At 48.3% G+C, this 18908-nt stretch overlaps 1 protein-coding gene and 1 long non-coding RNA gene across 2 annotated transcripts; one reads left to right on the forward strand and one right to left on the reverse strand.

The window, feature by feature from the left end:
* Positions 1-45: 45 nt before the first annotated feature.
* Positions 46-17320, forward strand: LOC130515376 (LIM and SH3 domain protein 1-like). The gene is made up of 8 exons (XM_057015564.1): positions 46-353; positions 4762-4856; positions 8316-8400; positions 11143-11247; positions 12392-12461; positions 12909-13039; positions 13147-16505; positions 16659-17320. Exons 1-7 carry the CDS (start codon positions 285-287, stop codon positions 13318-13320), a joined length of 729 nt encoding a protein of 242 aa, XP_056871544.1. The 5' UTR covers positions 46-284; the 3' UTR covers positions 13321-16505; positions 16659-17320.
* LOC130515385 (uncharacterized) lies at positions 1602-2630 on the reverse strand. The gene is made up of 3 exons (XR_008947184.1): positions 2536-2630; positions 2257-2363; positions 1602-1942 (listed from the first exon to the last, which is right to left on the reverse strand). It is a non-coding gene; the product is annotated as an uncharacterized LOC130515385 (long non-coding RNA).
* Positions 17321-18908: the final 1588 nt, after the last annotated feature.

The raw sequence follows: 18908 nt of genomic DNA on the forward strand, positions 1-18908 counted from the left end.
CCTTTTCTGCGCGGGAGCGCGCAGCGGCGAGAGCGAGAGGGAGGAGGGGTGCGAGCGGGGGACGCGGCGGCGCGCTTTCCGTGTCTGGGTAGCGAACTGACAGCCAGCTGTGCGGCGGCTACAACAATAACCCTCTCCTGGATTTGCTCCACACATGCCACTGGGCACGATCGGCGACCGTAGCTAGTGCGTGTGCGCGTGTTTTTATTTCCGAAGTGGGCAAAACTGCGACCAGAACGTCCAACGGTTTCCCCGCGAGCTAGCCCGAAGAGCATTCCTCCGACATGAATCCGAAGTGTAGCAGATGTGATCGAATCGTTTACCCCACGGAAAGACTGAATTGTCTGGACAAGGTAAGGACGCCGTGGGCCGGCTCCACCGCCGCTCTATCCCCTCTCGGGTCGTTTCAACGTCGCCCGCCCGTTCCCGACGCGAACCGAGCCGGTTTGTCCCGTTAAAAACGCACCTTTTGCCCGTTTCGCCCCCTCCGAATGAATCGACAGGTATTTCGCTAGCAGCGCGAGCTAGCTCGACGTCTCGGAGGCGACGGCTCCGAGAAACGACGCTTCGGCCCACGGAATGGCGATTGCGTCTTTTAAACCCACGGGGACCCAGAAGCTGAGGTGTTTTCGGGGTGGGGGTGCTGCCTTAGGCCGGCGCCCACCTCAAACCGGCCCCTCACAAAGCGTTAGCCTGGCTCGGGCCTGGCACCGCCGCTTTGGAGGAAAAACGCACGGAAATGTGAGATTGTCCTGCGAGTCCTCCCCCCTCCCCCCTCAACTTTTATCAACATGTTATTAAAATATAGTATTTCAGGGCAACTCGGTGCCACATTTGAGGATTTTTTTTTCTTTGGATGACAGCGGGGACCCGATAGAAGACGCCCGCGTCCGAGGCTCCGGCTAATCCGAGTCAGGAATGATTAGTGAAACCACCTTGGTTCGGTCGTCAGGCGAAAGAGCTCGGCCAACCTGAGCGGGGACTCTAATCCCAGCGGCTCTGACCCGCGGAGACCCCGGTTGGGGGTTATTATTCCCAGGGGAGCAACAGTTGGAGCCACCGTTTGGCCCCCGTGAGTCCACCATTAACAACGGTCCTCTCCCAGTTTTAGATGGGATCCAACCCACCGACCTGCTGGGTGGGGTCCGTGTTTGCCATATGGATGGCGGTGTTTACGCGTGGCTACAAAGGCGGCTCGGGCCGTGCAGGTGATCCTGCTACTCGATCCCCGCAAGGCCCCTGAAAACCGATCCCTGCGGGGACGCGCTTATTATCAGAGGATGAAGACGCAGCAGGTCGGTTGTAGTCGCCTCACTTCCTGGTGGGATAACGGGGCTCGCCCAGACTGCCTCTGACCGGGGGGGTCTGTATCATTCAATAAAACATGCCAGGTTGGTGATAACCAAATTGCCACATGTGCACTCTGGTTGTGATTTGTGATCTGGCCTGAAGCTGTATGCATTCCATCAGAGGCTCAGATAAAACATGCTCTGCCAGAGGTCTGTCCCCCCCCCTGCACAGGGAAGCGGTTAGACGTCTGCCTTTGGGGCCATTCTACATCAGCACTCATGCCTTCAGACACCAAAACCGCCTCCCCTGTCTGCAGCCACACGCACGCCATCTTCTCAGCCTCTGTGGATCAGCTGGGGCCACGTCTCGGTTTGTCTCAGGTGCAGGTCCGGCCTCCGCCGCGTCCACACCTTTACCTGACCGTCTGCCGCGGGGGAAACTCAAACACAAAGGCTTGTGTTGTTTTTCTTCATGCCGGGTGAAGCAGGGCTGGGCCCAGCAGAGGGAACAGGCGGCCGAGGAGAGACAGGAAGTGAATTTGATCGGGGTTGACGGGTTCAGACGCGGCCGTTCGAGCTCCCTCGTTGCTTCGAATGCTTGTTTAAACCCGCGCATTCTTCCTTAAGGCTCTTCTCGTTGTTCTGCTCCATTTCTAAAATGAGAACACGTTAAACGTGTTAAAGAGAAAACATTAAACATGTTAAAGAGAACATGTTAAACAGAAAACGTTAAACATGTTAAAGAGAACACGTTAAACATGTTGAGGCTTTTAGGTGCAGTCCCACTTTATACATCGGAATGTCCTCATGCTTCAGTGGTTCCAGTTCAGATGCAGAATTCCATTTTGTCTTAACTCGGCATTGTGCAATAGTAATCTGGTATTTCAGCAGACAGGAAGTGTGTGTTGTGGAGTGAGCCGTGGAGAGTGTGTGAAGCACAGCGGTCTGAAACGCAGTCTCATCCCACCTCCCTGTCGTATCGAGCCGCCCTGCTCTCAGCTGCTGGTGAACTCCATCTTTGAACGCCCCCGTCTGTCTTATCGTAGACGTAGCTTCTCGTGCTACTTGCGATCACTGGGGGAATGACGGGAGGGCGTGTTAGCGCGGCTAGTTTCTGGGTTTGCGGTCTGCCGGTGCAGGAGGAACTCGGCGGCCGCCTGGCCTATATTTAGACGCATCATTCTGAGCTGATTCACGTTGCCCAAATGATGAAAGGTGAGGAATCTGTCCAGCCAACATTACTCACCTCCCTTTGGTGACTCACAGTCGCACATTACAGTCACAATCACCTGAGCGGTGGGGGAGTTCGCGGCTTTTATCGGGGTGAAAGGTCCTTTTGTGTCAGACTAACTGGTGGATGTGGCAGGAGCTAGCTAGGTCCTCCCACCAGCTAAATGAATAGCATCAGGTAGGCTAATAATTAACCTGCATGTTTAATGAGGTAGTTTCCTGAAGCCAGTGTCCCGTGACATTTCGAATATTCTTTGACGACGCGCTGCTCCGATAGTCTCGGATAGTCACCGGGTCAGATTTGATGAAGCTCTTTAAATAAATATTTGACTTAAAGGTATTTACAGCCTCTTAGAGCTGTGATAATGCGACAAAGGCCCGGTAACTCTGCTGTGCTCCGTTATGTATAAATGGATTTGTCAGTCAGTCAACGGGTCATCTGAAGTCGGCGTGCGCTGTTGGGCCATCACTTCCTGTATTTAGCAGCTGCAGGTGCCAGTCTCACAATAGTTATTCATTATGTCATGTTACACAGACCTTTTTGAAGGTCTGATGGCTTCCTGGGTTGTTCCGGGGTTTTATTGTCACTGTGATCCTGACTGACTGTTTCTGCTTTAGATCCCCTCTGACATACTCGTGCGCTGACACGTATAACCTACATACCCAACAGGCCCCTCAGCCGTACCCACGCTATGACACGCTGGTGTTTTTTTTTGTGTTTTATTTCCCCCTTCAGTGGATGTTTAACTTCTGAACTGTCCTCATTTTATAGCTGACTGATCCTACATCAGTGATCCAGGCTTTACTGCAGCTGGACAAGGGGAGGCCTTTCTGACTTCCCACATCTTAAATTAAGAAAAGCCATGCTAGCCGCGTTAGCCTTGCTAGCTGTGGCCCCTCCTGATTTAACCACATTCCAGTGTGCGCTGTTTGTTGTTGGTCTATTGATGATCTTTACCAAACACTCCAAGGACAATGGCGCCGCTGTGAAGGTACACTAGAAAGGTGACAAGGAGGGACCATTTTAAATGGGGGTTTGCAGGTTCGGAGAGGCCCGAGCACAGATTTAAGGTCAATATTGACTCGGCGTGTCAAAGTCCCAGTTGGCTGTTCATCCTGCAACGTTTGTGTTTGGGTTTCTGTGTTTGGATCACGTGCTAGTTGGTCGGTTTGTCCCTCAGTTATGAGGACATGAGTTTAATAATACACCGACGCTGAATGGAAAAGAGGCTGAAGGTTAACAGCTGCAACTCAGAGGAAGGAGCAGCGCTGTGCCGATGTCGGTGAAGGATATCGCTCAGCTGAACAATGACGAGGGTCTAAAGAGTAACATTACCCCCCCCCCCCCCGGTTAGCTGTTGGGTGTTGGCAGCCTGTTTGGTCGTAGATCGCACCATTGTTGTTTCTATTCTTTAATATAACCTTGGCTACAGACACACCCACACTGTCTACACACACCAGACCGGGTGGTATAATATGGATCCAAGACTGAAAGAGCCACCGGGGTCGCGTCTCCCGTCCACCCGAGGCCGAAACGCCAATGTGCAGTGGATTCATTCATCGCCGACAATTCGTCCACGGGGACACGTGGGATTGCTCCGCGCACGTGGACTGAAGTGGGGGGGGGGTTTCAGCATCGTAGAGGTAGATTGTTCGGAAATCCTGCCGTGCTTCGGACTTGGAGCCGCACTTTCATCCATCATTTGGCTGTGGAAGGTTTGTTTGGTGTGGAAAACCATGAAGAGTGGGAGAAAGAGTGAGACGCCCCGAGGCCACGTTAGCTAAGGACTCCCTTTCTCAATCCCCTCCCGTCCTTGCTGGCGTTCCCTCAGTCTTCGCTCCCACCCTCCTGCTTCTTCACTTCCTCTTCCCTCCTCCTTTCCAGTGTGCTCACATCCCTCTGTCAGCCCTCAGGCCACAGGTCAGTGGCCGGGGGGGGGAGGAGGAGGGGGGGTGTTGTGGGAGATGGAGGCACATCTTCCTCATGAAGATGAGGTGACAGACAGGAGAGAAAGCAAAAGGCCTCCCCAGCAGCCGAGAACGCCCTCCGAAACGCCTGAAATCATCAAGCGATCAAACTTTTGCCTCATTTGCCCGAGTTTGCTTTCAAAAGAGGATGTTGACGCGTCGTTAACCGTTTGTTGGCGGCGCAGTTTTCACGAAAGTGAGATGACACAAACCCGAAGATGTGGGGGTTTCACGCCTTTCGAGTTCTTCATTATTTTCTCTCTGCTTCTTACAGTGCTGGCATAGAGGATGCTTCAGCTGCGAGGTCTGCAAGATGACTCTAAACATGAAGAATTACAAAGGATTCGAAAAGAGACCATACTGCAATGCGTAAGTTCTCGTTATGTGTCCACCGCTCGGGTGTCTCTGGTGTTTCTCCCCTCGCCCTGGATCCCAGCGGTGTTGAAGCTGTCAGACAGGCAGACGTTGGACTCTAAATGTGTGCAGCTATGCTGGAACCCATCTCAGGCCTCTCTCTCCCCCTCCACTCTTGTTTATGTGTAGTCCAGCCCCTCACCCCCCAGAGAACGGGCCTGTGTGGGAAAGTGAGCGCCTCCCTCCCTCCTTCCCATTAGGAAAGGGGGTGGGGGGGTGGCAACAAAGGAAATTCCTAAAGTTCCTCTACAGTGACACGGATGGACACTCTGAAAACTAGCATGTCCACCAAAAGATCATCAGGAATTCCTGGAATTCCCCCCTCCTCCATTACAATAATGATTTTCTCCCCCTTTGTGAGTTGGAGCCTCAAACATGGAATTTGGAGAGAAGGGATTATTTCATGTTCTTACAAGCTCTTTCTTGTATTTTTTCCTTGGGTTGGCTTCTTAGTTTGGGAGAGATGAATGGAAATGTCATGCTTGCACTGAATTCACAGCCCTAGTGGAAAATACAGAGACGTGTTCTTAGTTCTCTGGTGCAATTTGGCTTCTTTTATTCCCGTCTTCACAGATATCAATGATGTCACCTTGATACTGTGGTCGTAGCAGAATTTCCTTTTGATTTTCTCACACGCGCGCTTAAAATAAAATTCAAAAACCCGGCCGCTTCCAAAAACACTCGACAGCAAATCGCCGAGACACAGCTAACCGCTACTGACGTTAAAGCCTTCTGACTGCTTTTGAAACCGTCCCTATTCTGCATTCACCCCACCCCCGTGACACTGGATTCAACCCCCACAACTCTTATCTGATCGTGAGTCAAATGACTCGCCAGTGGAATCAGCAAGAACTCTAAATTCAGTGTTTTTAACAAGACCACCCTGGCTTTCATGCTTCCGTTAACCGTCTGGTTCCCTCTTGGAGCCTTGTTCCCTCTCTCCACACAGGAGCCGAGGCCCTTCAGATCCTGTTTATTATCCCTCTCTGTGTGTTTTGAACGATCCCGTTTCACGTAAACATCATTAGACCTTTGAAAGCGGGAGAGCCTCCCCCTTTAAGAGCCATGCTAGCCGTGTTCTCTCTTATTAGTCTGTGGGATAACTACTTTAATTGTCCTCCTTTATATTTGACCCGAGTAATTGAGATCTACTGCAGGCCTTGTTTGTTTTCGCTTTAATTCCCTCCCACTTCCTCCTTGGGAAAGACGCTACAATCACGGACAATTGTGGGAGATTGAAGAGGGCAGATAATTGGAGAGCGAAAAATAGTGATTTTCCTGGGAGCCAGCTGTAGTCATCGTCAGGTCAGCGTGGTCATTACTGTCCTCAGAGCTCCCGCTCTGAAATTAGCTCCAATATCACTGCTTTGTCATTGAAAGTGGTTAAAAACATGTGCTGGGAAAGACCTCTCTGCCTCCCTGTGACATGGATTGTACATGCTGTGAATTCCCCCCGCTCAGTGATCAATTACAAACTTTCCAGGTCTCCCAAGGTCAAGCTGGTCCCCGCGTCTCCTGGTTCCTGTTAGAAAACAGGCCTCTCCTTCTTCAACAGTAGGCCGTGTGTGTACGTGTGTGTGTGTTATACACGTGTGGCATCAGTAATACCTCACCCCATTTACCTCCCTCCCCCCTTTGCATCCACAGGGTCTACAGAGCTTCTGCATGTCGCACCCACGCTGCCTTGATATTTTGCTATGAAGCTTCTGTTATCCACCCTGACGGAAAACCGAGTGTTCTTGTGACTCACTCGCAGCTCCGAGTAGACTAAATATGCGAGCCTGGCTGCGCACAGACGAGCATTACAAGGACCCAGTCAGTTCGTTTATACTGCATCTGCGACCCTGGCGTGTGTTTGCGTAGCAGTTTCTTGAAGCTGAAGCGCGAGGACGGTTTTTAAAGGTCTCCGCAGACAGTGGAGCGGCGCCAACACAGACGCCATTTGTGTGGGCGGGCGGTACGAAAGCGTTGCCTCGACCAGCGACGAGCCGCGAGAGTGGAAGTCTGCTCCACCACGAGGCAGACACGCCCGGCCCCAGAGAGTTGTTGCACACGTATCTGCTTTCTGGTTCTGCTTTGATGAAGAGACTTTTGCGTCTTCCTTTAATCCAGCGGGCGACGTTTCGGTCCCGCCAGATTTGCCGTGGACTTCCACGTGACGTCACCCGCTCAGGGGGAATTGTGTGTGCTCATACCGACGCGCAATCTCTCCGATGAGATATTTGTGAGGATACTCGGCGGGAACAAGTTGTTGCCGACTTCAGAACCCGTGGTGAACATGCTCCGACCTGCGTGTGTCCTTATTCAAAGCAGGAGTGGCTGCAAGTTTTATATCCCTGTGCCTGAAATGGCAGCTATAATCAGTCTTTGCTGTTTGAAGCCGTTCATGTGGAAAAAGTCCAACCGCACTCTTCCCCGCCGCAGCCATTTTATATACATTTCTATAAACATGTTAGGCGAACTGCTAATTTGAGTTTGTTTACCATGTTGTGATGGAAGTGGTTAGCATATTGCCTAAATGGGATACCCGGAGGCAGAGATCGCGATTGAGGTCACTCGTTGCCCTGGGGCATTCTGGGAAATGCAGTCCATATGAAGGGTTATATAAGCTGCAAGAGCTCGTTCTTTCCTGTTAGAGTTCAGCCCCACACTTTTGCTCCTTTCGAGTCCTTCTGAACAGAAAGGACAGGAGCCCCCAGCATAAAGTAGCATCGTAGAGTATGCATTGCATGCACACGCCTGCGACGGATCGTGCATGTGGGTTTGCCATAAGACGAATGGCTTTGGAATGACGCATATGTGTGTGGAAGCCCCGCCTTTCCCCGTGTTCATCCTTGCTTGTGTACATTTATCTTTTTACTGTGTTCCAGGCGTAACTTTCTCTCCCGAGCAGCTCAAGGCCGGCTGGACGTGGACCCGCGACCATGGAGAAAATCCCATTCAGAGAAAAGGCTCAGTTTTTGCTCCGCCGGAGGGTGCTGCCCGTGACACCAGTTACACTCACCCACTGTTTGACTCTGTTGTGTGCCGCTCCCTCCTTGAGCTACTGTGTGTGATTATGCATATGTGTGTGTGTGTGTTGTAAAACTGGAGATCTTTTTTTGCACCTGCTCCTCCCAAACTTTGCAACCTTGAGGCTCTAATCCCCCAACACAGAGATTGCCTGCACTTCCTCCTTTCAGACCACCTCAGCTCCCACTGACAGAGCATTGTGTGCGACACTGACGTGCTTTTTGTTTACAGGGGCTCTTAACTCACCCTCGAGACCACCTTGAATAACAAATACCTCCACTGTGGGGCCACAGGCGGCACACTGCTTGAATGATGCCTTGAGCTGAACTAAAAGTTGGACACAGTGTACTTGTGTTGAATGTGTGCTGACACTTTTTGTGCTGTTGTGTGTTTATTTTACAGACACTACCCCAAGACACATTTCACTGCTGTGGCTGACACTCCAGAGAACCTCCGACTCAAAAAGCAGAGCCAGATCCAGAGCCAAGTAACTATTTTATTCAAATAATAGTAATAATAAGCCAAGCTCTCAAGTATTCAGCAATCTGATACCTGCAACATAATCTCTAATTCAGACATTCTTTAAACGTTCAGCACAGCTTCTGCGCTGTGAACCGTGAAATTGAGACAAAGAGAGAGCTGGGAGGTCTGTGCTCACGCAGCAGCTTTATGAATGCAGGGTTATGGTGGTCAAATAAGAAATTTGGATGTACGTTTTACAGAAAGATGTTGTTCTGTTGGTGGTGAGGTTTCTAAGGGGAATTTTCTAAAATTCCTGTTGCTCCTGTCTAATCAAAAACAGAAAAAACCCAGTAAGCGGTTCCTTTATTAGCAAATCTTGACCTTTGTGTGAGTCTCAGAAGGCGGAAACAACGACATTCTTCTCAGAAGCGTGCAAATGTGATGTAATACAGACATTAGCACTTTTATTATATGGAACAACCCTTGTTTCCTTGTCTTTAAGGCTTTTTATGAGGGTTACAAACTGATATGGCCCAATAAATGTTATACTGCTAAATATTATGACACAGGACCTGCTGCACTTTTATTTTGTAAGGATAAAAGACACCACTACAGATCCCTCCCACATGCACTAAAATGGGAAAGACCCGAGTCTATTATAATTACAAAAAACTAATGGGACCAAAATATCTGCCTGAACTGGGTCATGTTTTAATAGAAATGACTCCGCCAGAGTCAGAATTGCAGGTTTTTTAAGCACCGGCTGTCTTTGGATGCTAGAAATTCTAAATCGCTGTTAAAACGGCGCTGAAAACGTTCTTATTTGCAGCAGCAGATGAGTGGGAGCTGACCTTGGATGCAGCCGTGCGGGCTTTCGTTGCTCCACGAGTAGATGTAGCTGTGTGGATCATTCATGAGTCCAGCTTGTTTATTTAAAACAACACACAACAACACAACAACTAACATGTGTTAGCATAAATGATCGTGGAAGGGTTTTATGGAACGATGGGGAGGGGAGAGGAAGGGGGATATTAAGAGATTGAGGGACAGATGGTGTTTTCCTTCAACTAAACCCCCTTCAGAAACATACATCACATATACTAAAATAATCTTTGCACTTATCACATTATTATGGCTACAACATGTGAGCTTTACACAAAGGGTGTGTGTTCATGTCCGCGTGCCATCGAGAGGGGTTCACATCGTCGGGTAGCTCCCTTTTTAATGAGAATGTGGTTTAAATTGGAGGTAAATATGGCTCCGGGTGTACTAACAAATCAAAATAACCAAGGGAAATACGGCGCATGAGCCAGACTTCCTCAAGCAAAAGGTCATTTTTATACTTGCTATGTCCCTGTCATGCTTTAGAGTAAAGGCCTTTAGGAGAACCAGATGAAAGAAGTTTCAGGTGTTTACAGAGAACTGTGGTCAGTCAACTACACGCCACCATTGCTGGTGTGTTGCTACGGGAACCCATCGCCATGGTAGCCGGACCTGTCACACCTCATTACAAGACTTTACAGAAACAAAGAGAGAAAAGAGGGATATAAAGAAGTGGAAGATATGGAGAGCAAAAAGACTGGCATGAAAGAAAGGAGAGAGAAAATATGAAGAGAGAGGGAGGAGGAAAAGGAGGAGATAAAACTAAAATCCCTGGAGGCGAGCTGGAAGGAATGCAAATCGAAGCAGAGAGCTCATAATGAGGGAAAGCTGGGGTCCTATGTGTTGCCACTGAGGCAGTAAAATATGAATGAATAAAGGGGCCGAAGGGTGGGCGGGGTCTGAAAGCAGAGCTGTGATTGGTGGAGACTAAGCTGCTTCCAGAGACCCCTCGGAGACAAAAGGGCTGAAAAATCAAAAGCGGGTGTAAGATGGTACTTACAGAGCGAGGATAGAGGACAAAGATGGGTCAAGGCCGCATTAATCCTGCTCAGGAGTCTGTTCACGGCTGTGCGTGACTTCCTGAGGAGGATCAGCCTCCACCCAGCTTCCAGGCGCCATGGCAGATAAGGCCCCCGTTGCGCTGCATCGCACGTGCGCCTTGTGCACACGTAACTGCGCGGTCAGCTGTCTGCTCGGTGGCGTCGGATGTCAGAAGGCGGCCAAATTGAGGGCCGTGCTGGATTTGCAAAGGTGAAATTAGTTTTAACAGATAAAGGTCAAGCGTGGGGGGTTTTCCATTCTCATCCTAGAGGGGAATAATGTGCCTTGCTTCCTGTTTGCTGGCGTGGAACCTGCAGCGCGGTGGTAAGACGGAGGAGAAGGCACCGGGCATTGTGATTTCTGATACCAATCTGACGAGGGATGGGCCGGACATTTCCGCCCCCCCTGCCCCGGGGGTTAGCAGGAGGGTGGGAAGAGGCGAAGAAGGCGCTGACTTTATTTTCCACCGCCTCTCGTTATGACCATGTATGGTTGCAACCACAACCTGTACGTTCAGACCTTCCCTCTTCAACTGACAGGAAGTCAGCATCACTGTGAAAGAGTCGCAAATGGAGCTGGTGACACGGACGCCCGCCAGCGCCGCTCCGTTACATCATGAAACGCTATTTAAGTAAAAATGCCGTCAGAGCGTGTATTCACAATATCTAATAATAAGATAATATTTCCTTTTTGTGTGTTTACTTCCTTAAACTGTGCACACAGAAGGAATGTAGGTCAAAGCATCTATTAATATGCGTTCCTGTAGCCTCTGCTTGTTCGGGCTTCTAATGAATTCTCATTTGAGCACCGTGCTATATAATATTTGCATTGTTTCTAATTGCAGATTTACTACAAGGAGGACTTTGAGAAGAATAAAGGGAAAGCCACCCAGGTCGTGGACACACCGGAGTTCCTGAGATTGAAGAAGTCGCAGCAACAAATCAGCGATGTGAGTCCAGGAAAACCAGCCTTCACTGGCTCCCTGAAGAAATAGAAGCAGCAGCACATTAACCCACTTGGGTATTTGTATGCTGACAAACCCCCCCACAACAAGGTGACAGGTGGATTATAGCAGGATGGATTTGAGTTAATTACTTCCAGATTAATGAACAACATGTGTAATCTGGGTTACTGTTGGTGGTTGATGATCTCAGACCCACGTTAACCCCTCAGATTATCATCCACGTGAAGCCTTTTTGCTTATTTCCACCCAGATTTTATTAGTGTTTCTGCCTTTGTCATCAACTTTCACTCTCTCCACTCTCCCTCAGCATTCCTCCTGTCAAGCCTTAATTCCACATCTTTAATTCCACGGCAGCCCCACCCCAACACGCCCACGCCATCTGCTTGCTGCGCACCCTCACAACACAACAAAAATAATCTATTTTACACACTCGGACTGAGCATATTGCACTTGAGAACACTGGGTGTTCACTCAGTGACTTCCTCTACAATCCCCCGTCATCCTCTACACTCCGTTAGTTTACGCCTCGCCAGCGCTGCCAACACTGGGCTCTTTCAGCGCCAGCGTAAGCGTGGACACAACGGGGTTGTAAATCTTGACCGGCACACTGAGTCACTGTGTTATCGGCCTGTTAATGAGGAGGACAATTTGGTCGGCGCGGTCGTGGAGGAGTCACTTCCTGTTTCATCAGTACGGCCCTCTTCCGATGGCACAACACTGATAGGCTTTGTTGCGTTGGGTGAGAGGTTGATCCTGCCTGAACGTACTACTTTGAATATTTAACTGGAAATTCAGTTTGAAATCATCCTCTCTCTTACTATAACTCATTTTACCAGTTCTTCCTGTATATTCTCCTGTATTTCCTGATGCCAGCCAGGGTTGCTATGCAACTGTAGGTTAGGGTTGCTCTCCGCTACACGCATGTCATTTCCTGCCGGTAGAGTCACTTCCTGAGAGGTTCTGCTGCACACAGCATGCCCCACCTATTACCTCGAAACATGCGGGTCCTAAAGAACAGAGAGGGAGACCTCTGGTGGATAGAAACGAAACTGCAGGGTGGCCAAGTTCTTGTTTGAAGTAGTTTCTTGCAGATATTTAACTCTCAATTGCTTCTAATTGTTGCTCACAGATTAAGTACCATGAGGATATGAGCAAGAGGATGGTGGACGATGCTCCACCACCAGGCATCCACAACCAAGGTATCTCTCTTAAGAGGCCTCATTTTAGGCCGCCTCTTTCAACATTGTTTCATTGTTTCGCCACATAATCAAGTTATCTTTATTCGGTGGATGTTACCAAAATGGGATCGATAGTCTCCAGATTATTGCTTTACAGAAAGTTACTTTTCGGGTTTTTTTAATTCACTCAAATATCAAAATAGTTAACAAAATGAATATGTTCTAATGAAAAATAACCACTGTTTGTGCCTTTAAAAAAAAAAAAATAAATCTGAACACAAAGTAAAATACCTACTAAGATGATCAGATCGTGTTCAGGTAATGTCTCAGTTGGAAAATGGTGCCGCTTCCAGATTAGATTATAGACTTTAGAGACGGTTGGTGATCAGAGTAAAGATCCTCGTATAATAATAAAGTGCCTCTCTAATTGAGACTGACGCCTCTGATCGACATGCGCTCTCTTTCCAGCTGATTATCAGCCACCTGCCAGTTCCCAGACCTACCAATATGATCCTGCTCCTGCACCAGTGCACCAGCCATATGAGCCTGCTCCTGCACCAGTGCCCCAGGCCGGCGCCCCCCCTCCTTCCTCCACCGGGGTAAATCCTCCTCACCCTCCCACACAATAGCAGAAAGCTGTCAACAGGTCAGGATGTGTCGGCCAACATTTGATCAGCTGTCTCACCCGAGCTCTCGCCGTCCGCAGAAACGCTGCCGGGCCATGTACGACTACACCGCCGCCGACGACGACGAGGTGTCCTTCTTGGACGGGGACGTGATCGTGGATGTGCACCTGATTGACGAGGGCTGGATGTTTGGCCGCGTGGAGCGTACGGGCCAGCAGGGCATGCTGCCTGCTAATTACGTGAATAACATCTGAGTGAGAGAGAGAAAGAAAAGGGGGAAGGGAGGAGGAGGGAAAGAAAGAAAAGCCCAGTGCCATCTCATCTTAATGCCGCTTTATCGATTTTACTCCTGTTCCCTAATTTGTCCTGTGATATCCTGACACCACCACCTGTTCACTTTCGCGATTGCTGTGAAGCTCCACCTCAGACACCCTCCACTCGTCTGTCTGTCCGTCTGTCTGTCTGTCTGTCTGTCTGCCCGCCTCCCTTCCTGCCATCTGTCCGTGCCGACGCCCGTCGTCCTTTTTGTTTCTCCCCACCCTGGCTCGGTTTTAATCGAATTGGAAAGCAAATTTCAGCTCAGCATGTCCAGACTCCCCCATCATGACACAAGCCTCCGTCCCGGCCGAGGCACGTAACCATGGTGATATAACATCGCGCAAAATGTGAAGAAAAAACAAAAAAAAAGGTTTGAAAAATCATGTACTTGCGTGTGAGTGGGTGTGTCGTTTTCATATGTTTTTTTTCTCTTAAATTTTCAATGTGATCATAACTGGACTGGAAACACAGTGTAGAATCTCAGTCTTATCAGAACTAAGCTTGAATTTTATCCACTGGTATACGTTCCATTTACCTCTAACCCTTTTGCTGATGCACCATTTAGCCTATCATCAGACTCAACTGGGAGGGTTTCGATGTCATCGTGCTCCAGTTGGCACCCTTGGCAATGCATTGTGGGTAATGTGAAACTGGCGTCCCAGCCTAACCGAGTTGCAACTCCTGCCGCTGCCAGATTCCGGAGGGATTGAGGGACAAGTTGGGGGACATTTGTCCGTCGCTCACGGCAACGGCGAGACGTCAGCTCAGACATTAGGCAGACCCTCAATCACGTTACGCAACTTCAGTCCTTAGATTAAAAATCCAGTGTTTATTGTTAAACTGTCGGGATCGTGAAAGTAGGGAAAAAAAAAAAAAAACATAGAAAGGGGAAATCAAGCACAACAAGTTTATCTGGTTTTCCTCCATTTTGAATCCTTCCTCCTGTTTTTGTGAGAGAACATTCCATTTCTTTTCCATTCGTTGTGAGACGTTGATTCCTCGACATTTGTTTTAACTACGTTATCATTCCTTCATCTCTCTCCTAAAGGTAACTTTAAAAAAAACAAACAAACAAGTAAACCAGCAAATCGACATGAGGTCAGAAGAGCTCAGTTGCTGGTTACGACCCCCACACCACTGATTTTGGTCAGAATGATTTAAGTTTGAACCTGAGATTCTAGCTCATTTTGGTGTAAATATTCTCATCAGGCTCTTGTCCTCGTCTACACTATTTTACTCCACAATCATCCATCACAGACACAAATGGTTGGGGGGGGGGGGGGGGGTATTGCTTTATTAAAACAGCCCTGATTATGTAGCTGTAGGTGACTGTAGGATTGTGTTTGTATGACAAAGATAAGAGCTCATGGTGCTCCGGGATTAAAGTGGTTCGTGTATCTTTTTGTGGAGGCAGGGGGACGATGTGGGAAAAGTCTGGTGCAAGTTGGCGATGTCATGTCCAACGTTGTCATGGGAAAGGTGGTTACAGAGCCAACGCCAGAAGGGTGAACCGGTTTAGAGGTCGTCTGAGCGAAATCTGCCCGTCGTTCTTCTATAATCCCTCAGCGAGGGGGCAGGTGTGGGACGCAGGCAGAGCTTGCTGCTGTCTTTCTCTCTTGGGCGATTGGAAACTATCGAGGGTTTTATTTGAAGTGTAGAGTGTTGTTCCTGGCTTCTTCTTTTGTTTTAATTGACTCCCGTTACTGCAGATTGCAGCCGATCTGACTTTTGTTTGGACCCGCTGGTGTTTCTGATGAAAGGGCGGCGTTGACAGAGACAGCTGGCGTTTCCTTAAGTGCGGCTCAGGATGAATTTGCCGAGGACAAAGCCAAATTTGTGCCTGCGATGATTGGAATGTGCGAAGCAGAGGACGGCGTCGCTCTGGGCCTTCCGGGATGTTCAGCGGGGGCAAGTTGTGGGTCTGGCCTTGATATTTGCAGCAAATTCCACCCTTGTGCTCTGGCATCGCTCATCTACTGAAGTGTTAACTCATATCAGCCTTGGTTCTTTATAGTGTCCTCTCTACCCGTCTGCTGACGTCCCTCTTTCCTCCACCCTTTATTGTAGGCTCCTGCGCTTCTGATCAATCATTCCCTGCTTCTATGATACTGATTATATACTGTAGACTTTGCAGAGTGAAATCATGTATTCCACTTTTGGGTTCAGCATTCAGACCAGTTTTGTGCATTTTTGATAAAATTATTTTTTAAATGGAGAAAAAAAATAAAGATACCATATGCATATTGACATACGCGTGTATTTACAGCTCATTCTGGATGCATACTCAGAATTAAGGACCTGATATCATCTCCTGTTGCTCTGTTACAGCACTTCAAATTGTACTTATGATTCCGCAGATTCAATAAAATGTCTTTTTTTTTCTCAGATTGGTGTTTGTGCTGTGTTGAACTGCAGGTTCGTAATTATCTCATAAAATAATGTATACTGTATTGTAGTTAAAATAAATTTTCCCAACGTTAAAATTAGTATTTTTAAAGAGGAGAAATTAAACCCATTAATGTGTTCGGGGGTATAAAACTTTAGTAGAATTAAAATGTTTTTTAAAATATAATGTATCTGGGCCTGGACTCAGCAGCGATATTGTTAGCGTTAGCAAGCTTGATTTGCGAATGGAAAGAGCGCCATTTAAAACCATTTTAACGAGGTTGTAACCTCATCTTGATTCTCGATGATTCCTGATTCTATATTGAACCTAAGAAAACATAAAGGTTCAACTTATGACTGAAACTTGTGATGTTTCTTGAGGGGAAAATGGTAAGAAAACGTCCCAATCAATCACTTCCTGTTTTGGACCAGCAGGGGGAGGGGCGAACTGAGCTCCGAGAACGCCCGAATGGTTCCGATCATTACCGATCCTCTGCACCGGCTGCCGTGTCTGTTTTCTCTGTGTATCTTCGCGTCTTCGTCGTCCATTTCTGACCGTGTTCTCACCATGGTGGACATTTTGATGCTGATGTTCTTTGCCATCATGGGCCTCGTCTTCCTCTCCTACATCATTTACATGCTGTGATCATGCTGCCAGCCGCGGAGGCGGCCGATGCGCAACCCGGACGATGCTCCTTCTTCCCTCCGGCATCCCTGGTCTTCATCGTGGACAGTGGTAGGGGAGCGTTTCTTTCAACCCATGTGCCAACGCTTTAAAACTGAGACGCGGATTTATTGGATCAACTGCCAGTATTTGTATTTGCACGGCTCTTGTGGTCACGACTTGAAAATATCGGTGTGCTGCAATGATCATTTCTAAATGTTTCAGACCGGTTGTGGCCTGTTGAAGGAGTCGAGATCTGGCCGTGATGGGTTCCGACTGGAGCTTTCGCTCTACGCGTAAAGAGCGATCTAGGAGAACCAAATGGAGGGGGGGCAAGCCAAACCCCTCCCCTGCTCACTTGCACTATCATCACTCCCCATCCCACCGACCCTTTAAGTGCTAATTGTTTGTGGATGAAGGCCTCCCATGTTGGAACTGAGTGGATTTTCGATGCTCCTCGGATCGTGCATGTGTGTTTAATGGGGAGAAATGTTCCCTCCGCACAACTCCCGTGTATGTTGTTGTTTTTAGGCTTGTAAGTCGTGTCTGGATGCACAGTAAGGAGGATTTTCCCCCCATGCCTTTATAAATTTATACACTTTTTAAATCATCATTCAAAGGGGACAGTTTGTTTTAAATTTATTTCTTGTGAGTTTTTGAATCGGCGTGTTCTTTGAGTAATTTGTATCAATGCACAACAGCAGCCCACAATCGGATCTTCATGCGTTTATTATTGGATGGAGACATGCGGCGTTCCGTTTAATGTTCATATCGGTGTGTTTCCGTCCTTCTTGTTAATTTTCCTGTTTTCCTTGCTGATTACCTGCAGCTCCGCATCAGTAGTTCATGCATCACATCTTCTCTCATAATAAAGAGGATTCAAATAATTTATGTGTCGAATTATTTTCATATTAAGCAGGCTGACCCTTCACCACTTCAAAGCAGCAGGAAGTGCAGCGTTTTCAGTCTGTTTGGAACAACAACCGCCTTTTGTGTGGAATTGAGTTAAATGGAAGTGGCAGAAGATGGACGATGGAAGGTGTCGCCCTACAGGTGGCGCTGTTTACCCAACGTTGGAGCCTCGTGTCACTGGTGACCGACGTGCAGGCTGTCACCGGGCGGAACAGTTGTCACAGTTGATGAAAAACATCTGATCTTCTCTCTTTTTGTGGGTCAACTATGTAGCTTTTTGAAAACAGCTCCAATCTAATCACACGCACTGAGTGGCAGCAGTGTTTGGTCTGAATCCGCGCGCTAAAGTTACAAAACAAGCTATCTTCATTTGACCCCCCTTCTGGCTCTATTTGGATCTTTTTTTTTGTTCTTTAGTTCTCTAAGTTTCAATAATCTTTCACAAAGAAGGACAATTCAAACCTTTCCTGAGAGATTTTCTATATTTGCGTATTCAGCTTTTGCTTTTTTTATTAAAAAGAAAAAAAAATCTTGTTGTTCTTTAACTCTTGACCTTTTTATCGCTTGAGCGATTTTAAAGGAGGGGGTGGAGGGGGCTCAAAATGTTAAAATATTGGCTCTGGTCTAATTACCCTCCACCGCTGATAGACCCACTCAGGGAAATAATCGGAATTCCTCTGGTGATAGTATAATCTGGCACTCAGGCGGCATGACAATGCACCCAATGTTCTATCTGTACACACACACACACACACACACACACACACACACACACGCACACACACACACAAGCACTCATCTCACTTCAAACAGCACTTTTTGCTCAGCCCAGATCAAATGACTCTCCCGTACAGTTAAAGAGCTCAGAAGGGCCAATGAGCCGTACCGCACAGAAAAAACAGAGTTAGTGGAGTTGCGTGACCTCGTTGTGACACTCAGGCCCCACATTCCAGATCCCCCGCCCCACCACTGCCCCACCACTGCCCCACCACTGCCCCACCACTGCCCCGCTACCTCCAGCACGTTGCTTAGCTCCGTCACTCTGCTCCACGGCTACCGTATCGGCCACGTTATGCGTCCATTGAGTCAAAATAAGCCAGAACAGGTGCTCCATTGTTTTCCAGCTGCGGGGGCCTCGGCGTCCCCCAGGAACAGTAGTTTTGTGCAGACGCATGGATACGGAGTCTTTTATTGTGTTTAAAGAAGGGAAGAATGTCTGTAGGTGCCACTGGAAGCTCTTTCCCTTATATATAAGACGATTATGATTTGGTCTCATTTCCACGGAGCCTGCATCTGCATCCATTTGTCTTTGCACCAATTAGACAAACGTCAGGAGGGGAATCTTCATCCATCATCGGAACAGATGTGGACGCTGGCGGCGCAGAAACGGGGCCCCCCAAATATCATCAATTACGTTTCATCCCCCCGGTACCTCCTGGAATGCACCATCCCTCACAGGTCGATGACGTAACGACGTCCCGCTGCGGATTTTTGTCAGCGTTGACCGATGCTTCTACTTTATAATAATAACTCCATGTGTGGCACCTGTGACCTGTCTGCTCT

Source organism: Takifugu flavidus, chromosome 18 (genome assembly GCF_003711565.1).
Source record: "Takifugu flavidus isolate HTHZ2018 chromosome 18, ASM371156v2, whole genome shotgun sequence".
NCBI classification, from domain to species: domain Eukaryota; kingdom Metazoa; phylum Chordata; class Actinopteri; order Tetraodontiformes; family Tetraodontidae; genus Takifugu; species Takifugu flavidus.